The sequence below is a fragment of the Myxocyprinus asiaticus genome, chromosome 43 (assembly GCF_019703515.2).
Source record: "Myxocyprinus asiaticus isolate MX2 ecotype Aquarium Trade chromosome 43, UBuf_Myxa_2, whole genome shotgun sequence".
Taxonomy (NCBI): Eukaryota; Metazoa; Chordata; class Actinopteri; order Cypriniformes; family Catostomidae; genus Myxocyprinus; species Myxocyprinus asiaticus.
The window spans coordinates 17287286-17305878 of NC_059386.1; the positions used below are offsets into that span (position 1 = coordinate 17287286).

At 36.8% G+C, this 18593-nt stretch overlaps 2 protein-coding genes across 4 annotated transcripts; one reads left to right on the plus strand and one right to left on the minus strand.

Annotated features, from left to right (window-relative positions):
• Window positions 1-2169: 2169 nt before the first annotated feature.
• On the plus strand, window positions 2170-8779 carry LOC127433548 (chromatin complexes subunit BAP18-like). Of its 2 annotated transcripts, XM_051685573.1 has the most exons (6): window positions 2170-2425; window positions 2509-2603; window positions 2910-3011; window positions 4959-5188; window positions 5364-5465; window positions 7635-8779. In XM_051685573.1, exons 1-6 carry the CDS (start codon window positions 2405-2407, stop codon window positions 7697-7699), a joined length of 615 nt encoding a protein of 204 aa, XP_051541533.1. In that variant the 5' UTR covers window positions 2170-2404; the 3' UTR covers window positions 7700-8779. The 2 variants fall into 2 exon arrangements, with proteins under 2 accessions (XP_051541533.1, XP_051541534.1); XM_051685574.1 differs by lacking the exon at window positions 2910-3011.
• Window positions 8780-8916: 137 nt separating this feature from the next.
• Window positions 8917-18020, minus strand: LOC127433547 (P2R1A-PPP2R2A-interacting phosphatase regulator 1-like). Of its 2 annotated transcripts, XM_051685571.1 has the most exons (9): window positions 17111-18020; window positions 16840-16933; window positions 16705-16761; window positions 15183-15229; window positions 15014-15071; window positions 14836-14903; window positions 13141-13196; window positions 12719-12803; window positions 8917-12603 (listed from the first exon to the last, which is right to left on the minus strand). In XM_051685571.1, the coding sequence occupies exons 1-9, from the start codon at window positions 17191-17193 to the stop codon at window positions 12486-12488; spliced, it is 666 nt and encodes a 221-aa protein (XP_051541531.1). In that variant the 5' UTR covers window positions 17194-18020; the 3' UTR covers window positions 8917-12485. The 2 variants fall into 2 exon arrangements, with proteins under 2 accessions (XP_051541531.1, XP_051541530.1); XM_051685570.1 differs by lacking the exons at window positions 8917-12603; window positions 12719-12803 and having other exon boundaries at window positions 13172-13693.
• Window positions 18021-18593: the final 573 nt, after the last annotated feature.

Genomic DNA, 18593 nt, shown 5'->3' on the forward strand with positions numbered 1-18593 from the left:
AACGTTACTAACTTTTAAAAAGCGCTTTCTGCCAGCAGCTAACGCATCACGCTGCTGGCGTGACGTTAGCGTCGCCGAGTTCACACGAGAATTCGGAAGTGGTGCTCATTTACAACAGAAGAACGAACGTCACGCGAGAGTTTGGCCATTTCAAAAGTTAAAGTTAAAAACGTTTTAATGATCAACTTGTTCCTTACATAAACGTATCGATTCGCCTCAGAAGACATTCATTGATCTACTCGAGTTGTGTGGATTACTTTTATGCTGCCTAAATATGACTTTTGGACCGTCAAAGTCTGGCACCCGTGTATTTCCATTATAAGAACGTGACAGAGCTCTATCTTCTAAAAATATTAATTTGTGTTCTGCTGAAGAAAGACAGTCTTACACATCTGGGATGGCATCAGGGTAAGTGAATAATGAGAGAATTTTCATTTTTAGGTGAACTATCCCTTTAACTTGAAAATATGATCATTCCGACATGACTTAAATGCACCATTTCTTCGAGCCCAGACTTTCCAAGTTGGGGGCGTGTCGATTTAAGAATCATGGTGAAAGCAAATTGTTATTGGTTATAATTCAGTTGTCCTTGAGGATTTTGACTGTGCAGTTTAGTTTGCATGCATTTTTATACTGTTAATGAAGAATAGCGATAAAAAATTGCGAGACTCATTTAGCTGGTTTATGCAGTGACAAGCATTTGCAACAAAACTACATTTCCCATCATTATATGTGGTCACACAAAAATGATAAAATAGGTAGGTAAAGCATTAATTACACACCTAATGCGTGGCTTTGTCTTCATTTTGTTGCATTGGTGCTAAAAAAAAAAAAAAAGCTTTCTGCCTTCGCTGGTATGTGAAAAAGAGAGAAAGAAGTATGAAATTGCAAAATGGGTCAGTTCTTTCAGACTAAAAATCACTTGAACGCACATCACATCCTATTTACGATTTCCGACCTTGTAAGCAGTGACTAAAAACGAAATGTTTTTCAATTCGGTTCGTTCTGAGCAAAAACTGTATTTTTTCGTTCTGCTTCAGAAGTTCCGCAGCCTCCTTTCCAAAAGGTTACCAGTTAGAACTAAATAAAAGAACGGTTAATAACGTTCTTTTTTAAATGACAATACTCTGCTCTAAGAGGTGGGTGAAATACCAATTGTAGTGTTGCCAGATCTCACAAGAGAAACACGCAACATGGTCTGGAAAAACAAGCCCAAAATAATCCACTTGCCTCACCAAAATAAGCACGCACACACACACACACACACACACACACACACACACACACACAAAGCAATAATTTTTTCCCCCTGTGTGGTGGATTATCAGCAAAGAAATCATAACAAGCATACAGTTAATTAACAGTTAAGTATAATTTTAATTACAGATCTGCTTCTCAGTCAAACCCGGCAGCATCAAATCTGTATTAATGCACCATATCTAACAATAATTCAGTGAAGAATTGGAAACAACTGAGAAATGTACTTTTTACATCTAATAATGTTTTGCTTGTATGTGGATTAGACATGCATGCATATGTAGTAATTATACATAGTTGTTAAAAGGTCTTCATTTAGAGAATGCTTCATCCACAATGGGTAATTAGGCAAAGATATGTGTGATGCAGCAGTTTCCTTCAAGATCAAAGCACGTTTCATTTTTTTCGGGCAACATGAAGTGGTGCAGTTCCAAATATTTACTGTGATAAACCTTTTGGCCTTTAGTTTCATGAAAAAATAATCTGAATAAAATTAATCCGTTATAACCGGTCACCAGCATTTAAAAATAACGTTTTCACTCCGGAACAATTGAAAATCACTTTGTTCCAGTTTTCGGTTACGTTCTGCAAAAAATGTTGTTCGTTTTCTATTTTAATTTTAGTTTAACCGTTTTTAGTCCCTGCTGGTAAGTAGTAACTTCCCAAGAGTACTTGAACGCACCAATAGAATGTCAATGGGACCGCCGTTTCATGCATTGCTATGCTAACCACGGAGCTCTAAAATGATGCTGACCTTGCAGGCTCACCTGTATAGAAGGGCTCTGGTATTTCGTCTGCACTCGTGTTTCATCGGCTATTCGGATGTTTTCGTATGGAAGTTGCGAAGGTTGTGTGCGATTATTTGATTGGCTGAGTGCGGAGGAGCTGACCAATCACACGCCTTGTCTTGGACTCGCATTGTACTCTGGGAATTTTTAGTTCGAACTATTATGTTACGTGCTTGCCGATTATAATGAAATTGTATTATTTATATATAAGAAATATCGCATCATTTATTTAAACAGTAAATCAGTGCATGACTCCAACAATAATATTACTGTTTTGAAAGTTTTCAGCCGTACATAGAGGCAGCCTTTTTGAAACTCGACTAGATTGTTTTGTATTTGTGTCATTTCATCATTCCAGTATGACCTCGGCTTCCACGAAGGTAAAAGATTCGCTTTATCTATTCTGCATCAGAAATATTATTAAGTAACCGATAAATGAACTAGATATATGAATGTCCGTCAGGTGGGCGAGATTTTCTCGGCTGCAGGTGCTGCATTCACTAAACTGGGCGAACTGACCATGCAGCTGCATCCAGTGGCAGACTCTTCTCCAGCAGGGTAAGATCTTCTCCATTAGATGTTAATGAAACCTCCTTTCTGGCAGATCTGCAGCAACACTATTTTAATTGCACTGTTTGCTTCTGGTCTATGCCTAACTGATAGAGGGACTCATATGAATACAGAATCTTAGTAGTGGTCCTCTCACATTTGATATTTGCTTGTGAATCATCTGCTATTTGTTTATTAAGAAGGATAAAGATGATTACCAAAACATATGCTTACACAAGCAAGAGGAGGATGGAAGGTCAGAGTTGTTTAACCGAGTCCTTTTCCCTGTGCATGCATCTCCTTACTACCTCTCAGTGCCAAATGGACCGACACAGAGATCGAGATGCTGCGTTCTGCAGTTCGGCGCTTTGGTGATGATTTGAACAGCATCAGCTCAGTCATAAAGGAGCGTACTGTGTAAGAGTCTGAAGACCTCCACCTACAATTTTACATCAGGTCTTGGGTAGTTAACATGAAATTTAATGCAGTGACAGAAGTGCCATGTTGTACTTCATTGATAATACTTAAAAAAAAAAAAAAAAAAGATTTGTTACACCACAAAACTATTTAAGTGAACTGCAAAAAAGTTAAATACAGATAAAATGTGATGAAAAAATATGTATGTATTTTAACCTGTCATAGCGGCAAACATGTACACTTTCTCTTACACATTCAAATATTTTGTTTTGCAGTTTACCATTCACTATTTCACCATTTAATTGAACTGCAAAAATAAAAACTAAAAGGTGATAATTTATGATGAATTTTTTTTTATATTATATATATTTTATATATATACACGATGAGCCAAAATATTATGACAGGTGAAGCGAATAACGTTGATCATCTCCAAACAAGGCCACATGTCAAGGTCTGGACTGATTAGATGGTAAGTGAACAATCAGTTCTCGTAGTCAATGTGTTGAATGCAGGAGAAATGGGCAGGAGTAAAGACCTGAGTGACTTTGACAAGGGCCAAATTGTTATGGCCAGATGACTGGGTCAGATCATCTCTGAAACAGCAAGGCTTGTGGGTTGCTCCCAGCCTGCAGTGGTGAGTACCTACCAACAGTGGTCTGAGGAGGGACAGACCACAAACCAGCAACAGAGTGTTAGGGGCCCAAGGCTCATCGATGCGTGAGGGCAACGAAGGTATCCCATCTGGTCCAAACCGACAGAAGGTCTACTGTGGCACAGAAATTTTTATTATGGTTATGGGAGGAAAGTGTCAGAACACAAAGTGCATCGCACCCTACAAATGGGCACTACAGTACCTCTGTAAAAAATAAATAAAAAAGCACCTACAATGGGCACGTGAGCGTCGGAACTGGACCTTGGAGCAATGGAAGAAGGTCGCCTGGTCCGATGAGTCCCATTTTCTTTTACGTTACATGGATGGCCGTGTACATGTGTGCCGTTTACCTGGGAAAGTGATGGCACCACAATGCACTGTGGGAAGACGATAAGCCGGTGGAGCGAGTGTGATGCTCTGGGCAATGTTCTGCTGGGAAACCCTGGGTCCAGCCATTCATGTGGATTTCAATTTGACACGTGCCACCTACCTAAACATCGTTGCAGACCAGGTACACCCCTTCATGGCAATGGTATTCATTGAGGGCATTGGCCTCTTTCAGCAGGATAATGCACCCTGACACACTGCACACATTGTTCGGAAATGGTTTGAAGAACATGATGAAGAGTTCAGGGTGTTGCCCTGGCCTCCAAATTCCCCAGATCTCAATCCGGTTGAGCATCTGTGGGATGTGCTGGACCAACAAGTTCGATTCACTGCGGCTCCACCTCGCAACTTACAGGATTTAAAGGATCTGGTGCTAATGTCTTGGTGCCAGAAACCACAAGACACCTTCAGGGGTCTTGTAGAATCCATGCCTCGGCGGGTCGGCGCTCTTTTGGTGGTACACGGAGGACCAACAGCATATTAGGCAGGTGGTCATAATGTTTTGGCTCATCAGTGTGTGTGTGTGTGTGTGTGTGTGTGTGTGTGTGTGTGTGTGTGTGTGTGAATATTTTTCACTTACACATTCATATATTTTGTTGTGCAGTTCACCGCTCACTATTTCACCATTTAAGTGAGCTGCAGAAAAACTAAAAGGTAATTAAATATGAAAATGGTGACCAATCACAACACCACAAACACACACTTTCTCTCATACATTTATATACATTTTTGCCAGAAATATGAAGAAAAAAGACCATGGACATGCACGCTATTTTCTGTCTTACATATCTCTCTGTTTTTGCAGTTTAAAAATTATAATAGCAGAATTTAACCTCCCCTTATAGATAAGAGTATTGAGATGCACTGCATAAATGTATTTTTTTGTTTTTCTCATAATCTTGTAGTGCCCAAATTAAAACAACAGTGAAAAGGAAGCTGTATGAGGACAGCAGGGTCCCACTCACTTCAGAGTCCCCTAAAAAAACAATGAAGAAAACCTCTGTAACGCTACCACCTCCTCCAGCATCAGTGGCCCCCACGGTTATCACTGTGCCAACCTCTCAGGTTGTCGTGACAACAGGATTGCAGAGTGCTCCATCTTTACAACCGGCGATTAAGAACCCTAAACCAGCAGGTGACTCACTTTCAAGACTTATTTAGAGAGGAAGAGAGTTATTTGCAAAATTGCAATCATTAAGAAAAATACTTCCCCCAGTGCAAGTTGTTTTTTCTGTTTATTTTTGAATTCGATATTTGCCTGTAAATGCGCTCAAGTTCTTTGTGTGCTCTGTCTGGCTTTTTTTCATCAGATGTGACTCTGAGTGCTCTGAATGACTCTGATGTGAACAGCGATTTGGTGGATATTGAAGGGCTTGGAGAAGGCTCCACAAAGAAACCAAACTTTGACCAGGGTGAGTGTCCATCCTCTCCATTAGCATCTAAAGGGATAGTTCACCCAAATATAAAAATCCTATCATCATTTACTCACCCTCATGTTGTTCTAAATCAGTATCTGTGAATTTCCCTTTAAAGAGTGAATAATAGAAATTAATTAATTTAACCCATATATTGTGTTCTGGTCAAAACTGACTGATTAACTGTATTTTTCTTCTGAAAACTGTAGTTTATTTCATCCAGTTGGAATAAAATTCCATGACTTTGTTCACAAAGGGCATCTAAATACACAATAGGTTTTTTTTTTAAGATCATTTTCATAAAGTTTTATTGGTTTTATTTCACTTTCTTACACTTGTTGTGTTCCCGGTCTAAAGTGACCAGCCATTGAAAATGAATGGATTAGACTACAAAATACAGAAATATTAAGTGATCAGGAGCATCCCAATCCTTTATCTGAGCACATATGTGGATGTGTGTTCACACACAAAGTCCTCGGACATGTGCACACACACACAAAACACACACATCATATGTTGAGCACCCTTTTGTGCATCGTCTTTCTACGTACACTCTTTGAGGAAAATTTCAAGATCTACTTATCACATTATGTTGTGTTTGGGCATGTTTGAATCGGGATAGTTTGCTGTATGTTACGATTTGTCATTGTCTGTGTTATTTGTATATTTCAGGAAAAAACGTGACAAAAAGACACTCCTGTTTATTATATTTATGTTTGTCTGTGGGAATTACATACACTAAAACTCACTGTAGTTTGTCCTCTGAGTAAAACAAATTTGCTCATTGAATTTTACTAATTGAGAACTTTCCTACACGTGGCTATCTCATCTTTTTTATCTGAATATAATTGTTGTGATAAAAAAAAAGGTCAAATTATGAGAACGAAACTGTTCAAATTTGTCAGTAATTTAAAAAGCATTTTTTAAGAATTGGTAGGATCAGCTTTATGCATTGTAAAGTCCTGATTCTAAGCTTTAAAATGACACCTATTTTGTTTAAATCAAGTAAGTGGTTATTAATAAAAAAAAAGAAGTACAAAACCTGTGATAATATATGCAATAGAGATGGGCGATATGACCAAAATCTTATATCACGATATGAGTAATCTTATATCACGATAACTGTATACAGTATATTGCGATACAGTAATTTTTTCCGGAAAACCCAAAAAAATCGGTTAACACAATAAACAACCATATTGTAATGCCTATTTTTGGAAAATCCAGTCAGTGAAATAAATACTTTTTAAGTGAAAACTACTTCCTCACATAATTTTCTCCTTATTTAGAACTTGACAAACGCTCGTTTTTAAGTCAACCTTAACATAATACTCAATTTCACATTATGCCACATTTTGGTGTGATATATTGTAGACTAACAGTATTATAACCTTTCCTCAAGAAACTCAAGATATTTTCAAAGCAATAAAGAAAATATTACATAATTTTAGTAAAAATTACATAACGAAAAAAACACATCTTGACGAAATATTTCAAAAATATTTCTAAACATTTCTTGCAAAAAAGAAAGAAAAAGGAATGAATGTGGAGCACATCTTTTGGCTTTCATTAGATTCTTTAGTGTGTTTCATTTTGAGGTGGTAAAACAGATTGTTTGTATGTAACGCAAGTGATTATCATTGCGCGATACAGTTTGCAGATTAAATTTTTCTAATCTGTGTCGGTTTTTGTGAACCTACACCACAGATGTCGCACCTGTTTTTTACAACTAGCTCCCCTTCATTTTCTTGACTTTTCTATTGATTATATCAGCAATAATTCATTAACTGATGGACAAGTACTGATGTGCGGTGTAGTGAAGCGAACCTCGGCATGTTAAAGAGATGATTCGGGTGTCTGGATCAAGTGACACTGTCCCGGTTGAGTGTGTCAAATCACGGTGGACTGCTGCATCCTCATGGATATTTACATATTGCGATATACATGATATAGCAAAATCTCTATCGGTTGACACTTTATATCGTCACCACTATATATATATATATATATCGTCATATCGGCCAGCCCTGATATGCAATATGAGAGATTTAGTAACAGTCTTAGTGGGCCAGTCATTTTGGAACACAAAGGGTGTTAGCACAAACGAACACAACACAAGTGTTAATGTATGTTGATGAAAATGTTCTTCTCCTTTTTTTCTGACAGAGAGCTTGAATCTGGACTCCAGTCTAATAATGAACTCCAGTGATCTGCCCCTCCTGTCACGCTGACCAACAGCTGTCAGTCATGTTGAGGTTATGGCATAGGGACATCAAAAGATTATCAAGGACAGATCATGTGAAGAAGCAGCAGTTTGATCATATGCTTGTAAAAATGCTTTTTATGGAGCTGTAAATGTTGCCGTTGGCACCTGTACCCCTTTTCCATTGTGGGTCCAAAGAGCACCAGACCAAACCTGTACTAGATCACTAAAATGACTGAAATATACTTTTACTCTATGAATTAACTTCCTTAGCTCTTATGAAATGACAAAAACAGACCATAACAGTCAGAATTTGATGGAAAAAATGAGAACCTATGGGGAAAAATATAATGCGGTACATGCTCACAGTTGAAAAAAGGTTTGCAGGATCGTGGTGCAGTGGTCAAACAGACGTACTCCTGTACTTGTAAAAAAAAAATATATATATATATATTTTTTTTTACCTTTGCCTTTTTTGTATTTTAACAGGCCATTTTAGATCAAAGTAAACTTTTCTTGGTTAAGAGTTGCTAATTGTAGGGAAATATGGCAACATGTGAGCAAAAATAGTTAGGGAAAAAAAATTACATGTCATTTTCTTGAACTGCCACTGTACATTAAGTGCAGCTTCTAATGGATGTAGTAAACAGGATGATGTGTGTGTGTGTATATATATATATATATATATACACACACACACATACATATATATTATTTTTAACATTGCTGACTATTAAACAGGTCATTTCAACTGAAAACACACAAACTTGCCTCTGGTTTTACTTAAATTACATATGTAATTTTTTAAAGGGGTCATGACATGCTTTTTTTATTATTTAAATATGTTCCTCGAGGTTCACTTATGACATTAGTCAAGTTTTTTTGCACAAAAACAGAGTCATATATTTGAAAAAAATTATAATTTTCCACCCTCATTCTGACCCTCTGTCAGAAACGCTTGGTTTAGGTGCTGCTTCTCCTTTAAGACTTGACAGTAAACGTCCACTGTTATGACTGGCTCGCTGCTCTTGTCTGACCTGCTCTGCTCACCGCTACCGAAGTGATTAAAGGTAAAGTAGGTGTTGGTGTGTTGTTGTGACATCACAATGTGGAGGAAGTAGTGAACAAGTCGTTTTGGCAGCTTGGTTTTTGCAGTAACGGGGAAGTTTTGAGTTCTGAAACTTACAGTATGTTTTTATACTGTAATGACCTCTTGTATGTCAAAAAACCCATAAAAAGACAGCGTAAAAATCAATAAACAAGTTTTTATTATGATCTTGTTCATAAAGAATATATATGGTATAATATACATATTTGATGAAGAATGACATTTCTTCTCTGATAATTAGATATTCATCTTGTGTGATTCAGAGGGAATAAATTGACTTTTGCTACCAACATGTCAAAAAAAATATATATATATATATATCCATCTTTCAATTTTAGTTTTCTGGCTTCTAGACTATATTTACAACATTTGATAGGCAGAAAGCTATTGCCTTTGGCATTTCATTAGAATTTTTTCTGTACGCTTACAATCCTCAATCCAGAAAACAGTTTAACTCATACACTGACTGTTAGACTTCTTCACAAATCACTTAGTAACGGCACTCTTCCTTTAAAGAGAACATTTGTAAAAGAAACAAGGCCTTCATTCTTTTTCTTTCGCTTTGTGTTTGTGGGGCAGACAAATTTCCCTCTGGGACAATAAAGACCATCTATCTATTTATATCTCCTGCCCACAGATATAACTGATCCTATCACAGATAAGTGTATGGCAGGTTTGAAAAAGAAATGACAAGGTGACGATAAGGAAATTAATAATAAAACTGATTTGACAGAATACCACAGATCATTCTGATCTCACCCCAAGTTATTCATTCAGATTCTTGATAAATGGAACTGATCCTGATGAACATGACAAATACTAATTCCAGCAACTTGTATTCAATTAAATGCATATAGCACATTCTAAATCCTTTTGAAGACCCATAAACATTGGTATCAATCTCTGAAAAGCTCAAGGACCTCAACAACTGAAACTGCAAATAGCAGCCAGTGCAAGTAACTTTGGAATTCAAACTTAAAAATAAAACAATTCAAGATCGGTAAGGCATTTTCATCACATTACTGTGACTTTAAAAATAAATGCGTGAAAATGAAAGGCAACGACATCGTATTGAAGAACATATTCCTCCTGATATTTAAAGAGATATTTCACCCAAAAATGACAATTCTGTCATCATTTACTCACTCTCATGTTGTTTCAAACCCATGACAACCTCAGTCACCATTCACTTTCACTGCATATTTTTTTTCAAACAATGAAAATGAATGGTGACAGAGGCTGTCATGTGTTTGGAACAACACGAGAGTGAGTAAATGATGACAGAATTGTCATTCTTGCGTGTACTATCCCTTTAACAACAGAAACAGAGGAAAAGCTTCACATGTATGCAGCTCTAAAAACTAAAGCAGTCAGAAATGATAAAAACTTAGCGAAAACAAGAATGCTAACATATACCATATACTATATTAAAGTACAGGTACATCTGTAATTATTTGTAACCAGACTTCACATATTCAACCGTACAACAAGAGCCACAATCAACATAACTTGCGTAATGCCATTAATAATGCAATGTCTTGTCGAATAATATGTTTGTGAAGGGCTTCCAGTTTTGTTTGCTCAAGGACAATATGGCATGTTTAAATAATGCATTATTATCATTTTCTGTGTGTCTCAGTGCTTTTGACCCTGATACAATTCATTCAGCTTTCAAATATCTGAATTAAAGCCATAATCCAGAACTGTGTCTTTGAAGCTAAAAGTTGATCAAACAAAAAGCTAGAAGACAGTGACAAATCAGTCAAATCTATCTTATGCTGTGCACATTAAATGGCTAGTTCACCCCAAATTGAAAACTGTCGTCATTTGCTCACCCTCATGTTGTTCCAAACCCATATGACTTTCTTGCTTCAGTGGAAAACAAAAGATGATGTTAGGCAGTAGGTAAGTCACTATCACCTTTACATAACATCTCCTTTTGTGTTTCATCGAAGAAACAAAGTCATGCAGGATTGGAACAACATTTTTGGGTGAACTGTCCCTTTTAAATGAGACACGGCTCACTGACTAAATCAAAACATTTCCCAAGTAAAACAATTTAAACAAAATGTACAAACAAGATCTGTTTCAACATTAGTAAATATGATCCCACTCATGTTTGCATTGATTAACATGGTCTAACACTGTGCAAAAAGTACAAATAAGAGGAAAACATGATATCCACTAAAACCGTGTTCGTATGAATGTAAAAATTTCCTATTGTGTTATTACATTTGTATAAACCATTTACACAATATCCCATCCCTTGCAAAAGTCCTTGTCTTTTGTACATAATTCACCAGGTAAGGGTCTCGAGGGTTTTGATGTGCAAATGCAGTATTTTGTTACGGGAAAAACAGTAAGACAAATGATTTTCACACTGACTGTGGTGGTACTGAATAAAGCAGCTTGTGTGAGATCGGTTACATTCTCATTATAGACATTTTAGGTCAGTTTTTGGCATGGAATTTAAAATGAAAGTGCTTAGCGTATAACTGACACCTCGTCTCTACACTAAGAGCAAGCAGCGTGACGTGACAAAACTAAAACGGTCCCGTTATAATAGATGAACACGTCTTCATTGTCTATAACAAATTTGCATTGGGTGAATCTCACAAAACCTGTGAAGAACATGTCCAAGACATACTTCACTCAAAATCAAAAGAAAGCAATAAGAAATAATTTTGCTTTTAGAAAATGAAGTCTTTTAGGACCATTGAGATTTTTGTTTTTTTTTTGCACTGTGACATTATTTACATGATTATTGAGCAAATTAGCATCCCATATCCTGATTCATCCAATTGCATTTTAGTTTTGTTGCATCAATTACTTGGAGTGTAGACACGGTGCGAGATGTCTGCTATTTACAGTACTCATTTTAATTAATCGGAACAATAATCTAATTGAAATGCGGAAGTTGCCTGAGTGCTCTGGTTTTATTTCCAAATATTTAAATATATTTCAAACTTTAAAAATGTTCAGCCCAAACTAAAAGCTATATGGAAAAATAAACATATTTACAGATATCAGACCCCTGGAATAAAAACATGAGAAATGTAGGACAAACACCTACCAAAATAATATTTGATTATTCACATATGTATACACTATTCACATATTAACAAAAATGTGGATGCTAAAGCCCACTGAATTTAACACTCTTTTTCCCTATTATCTGTTTATTCAAGTTTTTTATTTTTTTTTTGCTGAATCTGGATTTTTAACCAGATCTTTGGACCCCTATCAATGGAAGCTGATGATGTACCAAAATACAAAAATGTTTTGCCGCAACTGGTCTTTGTCTTCGGCTGTACACTGAAGTTAATTTACTGCATCAGGTTGTAATCACTTGAACACTCAATTGCAATCTATTATTGCAGATAATATATCAGATATACAAGGTACTAGTCCATAGGCACCAATCTGTCAGAACACAATTATTCACAATTTACATACGATAGCCTGCAGCACTCAGCTTCTGTTGTCATTTTTGATGCTTCCAACACTCTTGCCTTTGGCTTGTCATATTGCGTCTTAATTTCTTCTCAATCAATGACATGACTTGGATGAATTTCCTTCAGAAGTGATTGAACTGAATAGAGTATTATCAAAACAACAAACTGAAAAGCAGGAGAACAGATCATCGGAAAGAACCGGACCGAGTTCAGACCGATAACTGGTCTTCATATATGAAGGTGTCTGATGTCTAAATGCTGGGGTGGTGAGAGGTAAAAGCTGGTGGAGGGGAGAGGGAGAGAGGGCTGGCCTGGGCGTTTGAACATACAGGTTCAGCTCCAGAGGAAGAGACCACTGACTGTGAAACACTATGTGAATGAAGTAAACAGACTCAATATAAGTGATTAACTGGATCTGAACTAATACTAATAAGACACATATTTATGGCCTAATAATATCTCAGCAGCATTACAAGATCCTCACCTGACTGTGTAACTGGTTATGTGAGCAGGGTCTGTGACTCCAGCAATAAAGAGTTTTTTGGGCGGCCCATCTGATTCCACTCCACCTTGAGAAGAAAATGAATTAGTAATATCCAAATAAGATTTTATTTTTATTATTTTAAAATTTGATATTGTTTTTGTAATTTTATTTTATTACTTTCATTTTTATTTTAATACTTTTTATGTATATGTTTTTTATTATTATTATTTTAAAATGTATTTACAAGTACACAGGGCCTTATTTATGGTGCAGAACACATTTTTCTTGTAACTCGTTTATAAATCGATTTGTGCGGAAATGTCCCATTGAACTGAATGCGACAATTTACACAAGAATGGTTTTAGGTACAACAGGCCCATAAAGAGTGCACATATGAAGGTTAAATGCACAACATCACTTACCTTTCCTTTTCAAAGGTACAATTGATGGCAATCTCACTCCAGAGCTCACAGATCCTCTGTTTGATCAAAAGCACATCAAAAGTTTTATCACATCATCACATGAAATGCTTATATTCTGAAATGCAAACCTGTAAGTCTGGAAATCTGAAAGATGAATTCATATCCTACACTGAAAAAAAAAACATGTACATCAGTTCGACACAAATCAATTAAGTTACATCAACATATTTTTTCCTCGTGACTCCAGCCATGTCTCCTAAGCAACCAAATTGGCCTGGTTGCTAGGGAGGGTAGAGTCACATGGGGTAACCTCCTCGTGGTCGCTATAATATGGTTCGTTCTCGATGGGGCGTGTGGTGAGTTGAGCGTGGTTGCCGCTGTGGATGGCGTGAAGCCTCCACACATGCTATGTCTCCGTGGCAACGCGCTCAACAAGCCACGTGATAAGATGCGTGGGTTGACGGTCTCAGACGCGGAGGCAACTGGGAATCGTCCTCCGCCACCCGGATTGAGGTGAATCTCTACGCCACCATGAGGACTTAAAAAAAGCACACTGGGTATTGGCCATTCCAAATTGGGAGAAAAAGGGGAAAATAAATAAAACATATTTTTTCCTCTTGGTTTAGCTCATTAATTCTTTGTCCGAACACATAAATCTGTTCACATAATTTCAACATAATGGAATAACGTTATTTTTAAATTACTCAATTAAGTAGCCTCAAAGTTATCTTATATGTGTCCCCAACACGGTTCATTTCTTCAGTTTTACTTGATATTTGTGTCTCACATTACTGATTTATGTTATAAAGTTATGCTAATTAGTGAACTTTTAGCTAGCTATAGCATAAGCACGCAAAATGCTACTTGAGTACAGCAATGCTGTTTGTGTACCCGTCCTCAACAAAAACAAAAGCTCCACTCTTCACCAAAATGGTAACCTAGCATATCAGAATCGGTTCTAAAATCTCAAAATAACAACATTTAACACTAATAAGTCTCCCTCTATTCTTATACAGTACTGTGCAAAAGTTGTAGGCACTTGTGAAAAATGTTGCATAGTGAGGATGTCTTCAAAAATAATGAAATAAATAGTTTTCATTTCTCACTTAATGTCATACAAAGTCCAGTAAACATAAAAAAAGCTAAATCATTATTTGGTGTGACCACCTTTGCCTTTAAAACAGCACCAATTCTCCTAGGTACACCTGGACACAGTTTTTCTTGGTTGTTGGCAGATAGGATATTCCAAGTTTCTTGGAGAATTCACCACAGTTCTTCTATCTATTTAGGCTGTCTCAATTGCTTCTGTCTCTTCTTGTAATCCTAGACTGACTCGATGTTCAGTGGGGGGCTTTGTGGGGGCCATGCCATCTGTTGCAGGGCTCCCTGTTCTTCTATTCTATTCTATTTGCAAAAGTAATGTTCGGGAGTTAAAAAAATGTATATTTCCTATTGACACACTAAAGCTGAAGATATAAATAACCATCTTAAGACAAATGTTTTTGTGAAACATGTACCTAAGACTTTTGCACAGTACTGTATATGTTGTGTTGATCAAAAATAATATGATTTAGTACATCTGAGAATTTTTGTTTGTTCAGTGTATACACTGTATATTCAGATAATCTTCAATAGTTACATAAACAAAGTCATCAAATAATGACAGAAATACTGTTGTCTTATTCAGAAACGTACCCACGAAACCTTCGAGTTGGACTGGGTGAGGAATTAGGAGTTACACCGCTGTCCTGGGAATAGAATCCCTGTTTGGGACATACAGGGAGACAGATGAATAAAAAGTACAACAATGGATTGCAATCAAAGAACTGATGACCTGAAACCTGATTAAACCTTAAGAAAGAGAAATACTCACTGGAGACAGATGGTCATGCCAATGACTTGCAGGAGGGAAGGGAACAAAAGGAGAGGCACTAACAGGAGGGGAAAAAACACAAAAACAAATCAATAAGTACTTTGGCTATGCTACCATACACTGTTTGTGCAAAAATGCGCTTGGCATTTGTGAGTAGTAGTCTGGTTACCTTAGTCTCTGTAAACTCCCTCTCAGAGTGAGCTCCATATTCTCTATCTGGGAGAGAAACAGTCATGTTAGTAAAGATACTTGTCACCTAAACAATGGCAGTGTATCAAAGGGAGTCTACCAGGCTGTCTCAAATGTGTCAAAATAGAAATCAAATGGAATGTCTATATGTATTTAACCCTTTAAGCTTGGATGGGCCTGCCGTGGAAAAAAATGATTATCTAAATATTAATAACTATAGTCTTGACCAACACAAAATATGTATCGTTTTAAAGCTTAGAAGTTGTCATTTACAATGCATGCTGGCATAATGACCAAAACTGAACAAGTGTTTTGAAATTTGTAGACAAATCCGAAGTTTTCTGTTTTGATCATTTATTAATAATTTTGCACTGCACATATTATTGTAATTGGTAAAAACATCAAATGGACCAAATAGCCACATATCATATGTTGTTGTAAAGCTCTCAAAGAGAAGAATAAAACCATGTGTTTTACTCACCATGTCTGTGTTTTACTCACAGACAAAAGTATAGCGAGTAATAGCTAAGTATATATCTATGACATATGTTACATGTAAACAGGTGTTGTTTATATGCAGTGTTTTCACTTATAATTTCACAAAAAATAGACAAACATAAAATATCACATAACATTACTTAGAGGAGATGATTATTTTTAAAACGAGCCCACACACAATGAAATCGGGTGCATTGCTAATTAGATAATCCATTAGATTAGGATTCAGATCACTGCAACCAGAGGTGGAAGTCATCCAAATATAGGCAGAGAGGATCGTTCACTCTAATTACATATGGCCACCAGAAGATGGCGCCAAGTACATGACACAGACTCAATAATGGCTCAAATGACACAGAATGGAACTGAATGAGATCTCGTTACTCATGCCTGCATGCTTTGGAGAGAGAGCATACATTTAGTCATTGTTGTGTAATTAGTTCTTATGTACAATTATTATGTTTATTTGTTTGGAGAGGCTTTTGGACACTAAGATAAATTATTTTTGTAATTCTATAACCTTTGACTGCTTTGTTGTATCAACACAAAAATTTTCTCAGTTACAGTTGACATGATTGGGAACAAAACAAAAGCAGTTTTTAGGAGCTACCACATTTACACCCTGAGATATATAATGCCAAATAATATTAAAAAATTAATAAATGAGAAAAAAGGTACATTTATGGCTCAGGTTTTTTTGTGATTTTTCATCAGTTTCATAGGCTGAGAGTCTCAGAATGTATTACAATCTATATCATTAAAATGTTTGAAAAGTTTTGTTTCAAATGATACCAAACACTTGACCCTCCTTGTGTGTGTTTTTTTTTTTTTTTTTTTTTTTTTTTTTTGAGTTTATAAGGCTTTAATTTTGGGTATGCCACTGAAACAGGAGATCTTTAAAAACACCCTCAGAGCTTTAAGGGTTAACACTCAAGTCAAAGAGACAACAATGGGCATTTCCATCAACAAGACCTGGCATTCCTGATCGAGTCTTTAGCTCTCACCTGTCTCTTGTGTTCGGATCTCTCACATGACAGGGAGAATGGGGACAGAGGGAGGGTCTGAAGCACAAAGGCAATGTATTATTAACGACTTCAAAGCAAAAGCCCCACACTGATGTACACAGTCTGCACACTCACCCGTGAAGGAAGGCTTGGATTTACAGACACGCTGCTCCGACGATACCGAGCCGAATAATTAGAGCTAAATACTGTCATTCCATCACTGTTGTGACTGCAAGACACAAAGATGCATAAACGAACAGAATACTAAAAGAATGACACAATAACAGAGACTGAACAGTTTTAACTCTATGGGTGTATTACTTGTCTTGGAAATTTTTCTATTCTATTTTATTATATTCTAGTCTAGTCTATTCTATTCTCTGTGCTGTAAGTGCAGTTCTCTTACCTGACGTTGATCATGGGGGCGCTATTCGACCTTCGGAGGGCTCCTCCTGCGCCTGCGCACTGGTCCACCTCCATCCTCTCCATAGCTCGTCCTCTACCACCGAGTCGGCGCGTCACTCACAGCCGGGCTGAACGCGCCCTGACGCGGCCTGTGCCTGAAATATCCCCCGGCAAAAGCCCGACCAGCAGGCCTCTCGCCTAAACACCCTACCCAATTTCACTCCCTGGGACTGTTTTCCCGTGGCCTGTCGGATTTTATCTGTTTATCGCATTTTATTGAATGTTTAAAGGAATATCGTGTCGATCTGATCCAATAATTCAGTTAATACCAACGAGCTCGCGCTCCAGCTGGTTTATCAGCTCGCGCACAAACTTCGTTTAAACTCCTCAGGTTGCTTTCGTCGCCGTAAACGCGAACAGAATACAGTTATTTATTTGCATTAAGGAAACTGTCTTAGCATTTAGATTATAAATCATATATATTCTGCATTACTTCCAATGGAAAGTCTCAAACTCGACCAGGTCCTTTGGCTTTTTAATCCAAACCAACTTAAAAACAGTGCAAATTAAAAGATCTAATAGTCTTCAGGCGAATGAGCATAAATGAAAGTGATCGGATATACGTTTTCAAGTCTTTTCGGTCAAATGTCGTGATGAAGGTGAATCTTTCTGGCACGGCTTATTTTTCCAAGTTTACCTGCTAGTTTGTAAAGCTGTCGGAAAAATGACATAACACAATCCTGATCAAACATGTGATCCTCGGGTCTGTCAGTGGAGGCATCCTCTTCTGAAAGTGTCTACTGATACAGTCTGAAACACGGGATACATAAAAAGTTTTCCGTTCATTTCTTAATTTAGAAAATAAAAAATATTTCCCGCAACCAAATAGAGATTGTACATCTCCTTGTACAACAGCGCCTTGCTCTGGTCGACTAAAGAATTGCATAGGCTTCAAGTGAATGTCACTTAAAAAATTCTTCTGCATACTATTTTGCCCATTATTCTTAGCCTTATTTCAATATAAATTGAGTTATTTTCTTTTCATATTAATTTGATGAAATTGAAATAAATGAGATTAACGATAAGGAAAAATTTTAATGTTTAAATTAATTTTCATTGTAGATTAAAGGTAAAGTTAGAAAGAAAGAAGAAAATTCTCTATTCATTCACTCACCCTCATGCCATCCCAGATGTGCATGGCTTTCTTTCTTCTGCAGAACACAAACGGAAATTTTTAGAAGAATATCTCAGCTGTGTAAGCCCATACAAAGCAAGTGAATGGTGACCAGAACTTTGAAGGTCCAAAAAGCACAAAAAAGCAGCATAAAAGTAATCCATAAGACTCCATTATTTAAATCCATATCTTCAGATTCTCCTCCCAGTTGGTGGCGATATGCACGAATAATGCGAATCGCCAAAAACAAAAGAAGAAGAATGTGAAAGTAAGAGATTTATTGTAAGAAAGGACTTAAATATTGATGTTT

What these genes read in the sequence shown, in the direction of transcription:
- LOC127433548 (XM_051685573.1), top strand. Translation starts at nt 2,405, where the DNA reads ATGACCTCGGCTTCCACGAAG. An exon ending in TGACCTCGGCTTCCACGAAG is followed by an intron (nt 2,426 to 2,508) that starts GTAAAAGATTCG and finishes AATGTCCGTCAG; the next exon opens with GTGGGCGAGATTTTCTCGGC. An exon ending in GCAGACTCTTCTCCAGCAGG is followed by an intron (nt 2,604 to 2,909) that starts GTAAGATCTTCT and finishes ACTACCTCTCAG; the next exon opens with TGCCAAATGGACCGACACAG.
- LOC127433547 (XM_051685570.1), bottom strand. Translation starts at nt 17,193, where the DNA reads ATGGAGAGGATGGAGGTGGACCAGTGCGCAGGCGCAGGAGGAGCCCTC. An exon ending in GCCCCCATGATCAACGTCAG is followed by an intron (nt 16,934 to 17,110) that starts GTAAGAGAACTG and finishes TGTGTCTTGCAG; the next exon opens with TCACAACAGTGATGGAATGA. An exon ending in CCAACTCGAAGGTTTCGTGG is followed by an intron (nt 13,694 to 14,835) that starts GTACGTTTCTGA and finishes GCCAATACCCAG; the next exon opens with TGTGCTTTTTTTAAGTCCTC.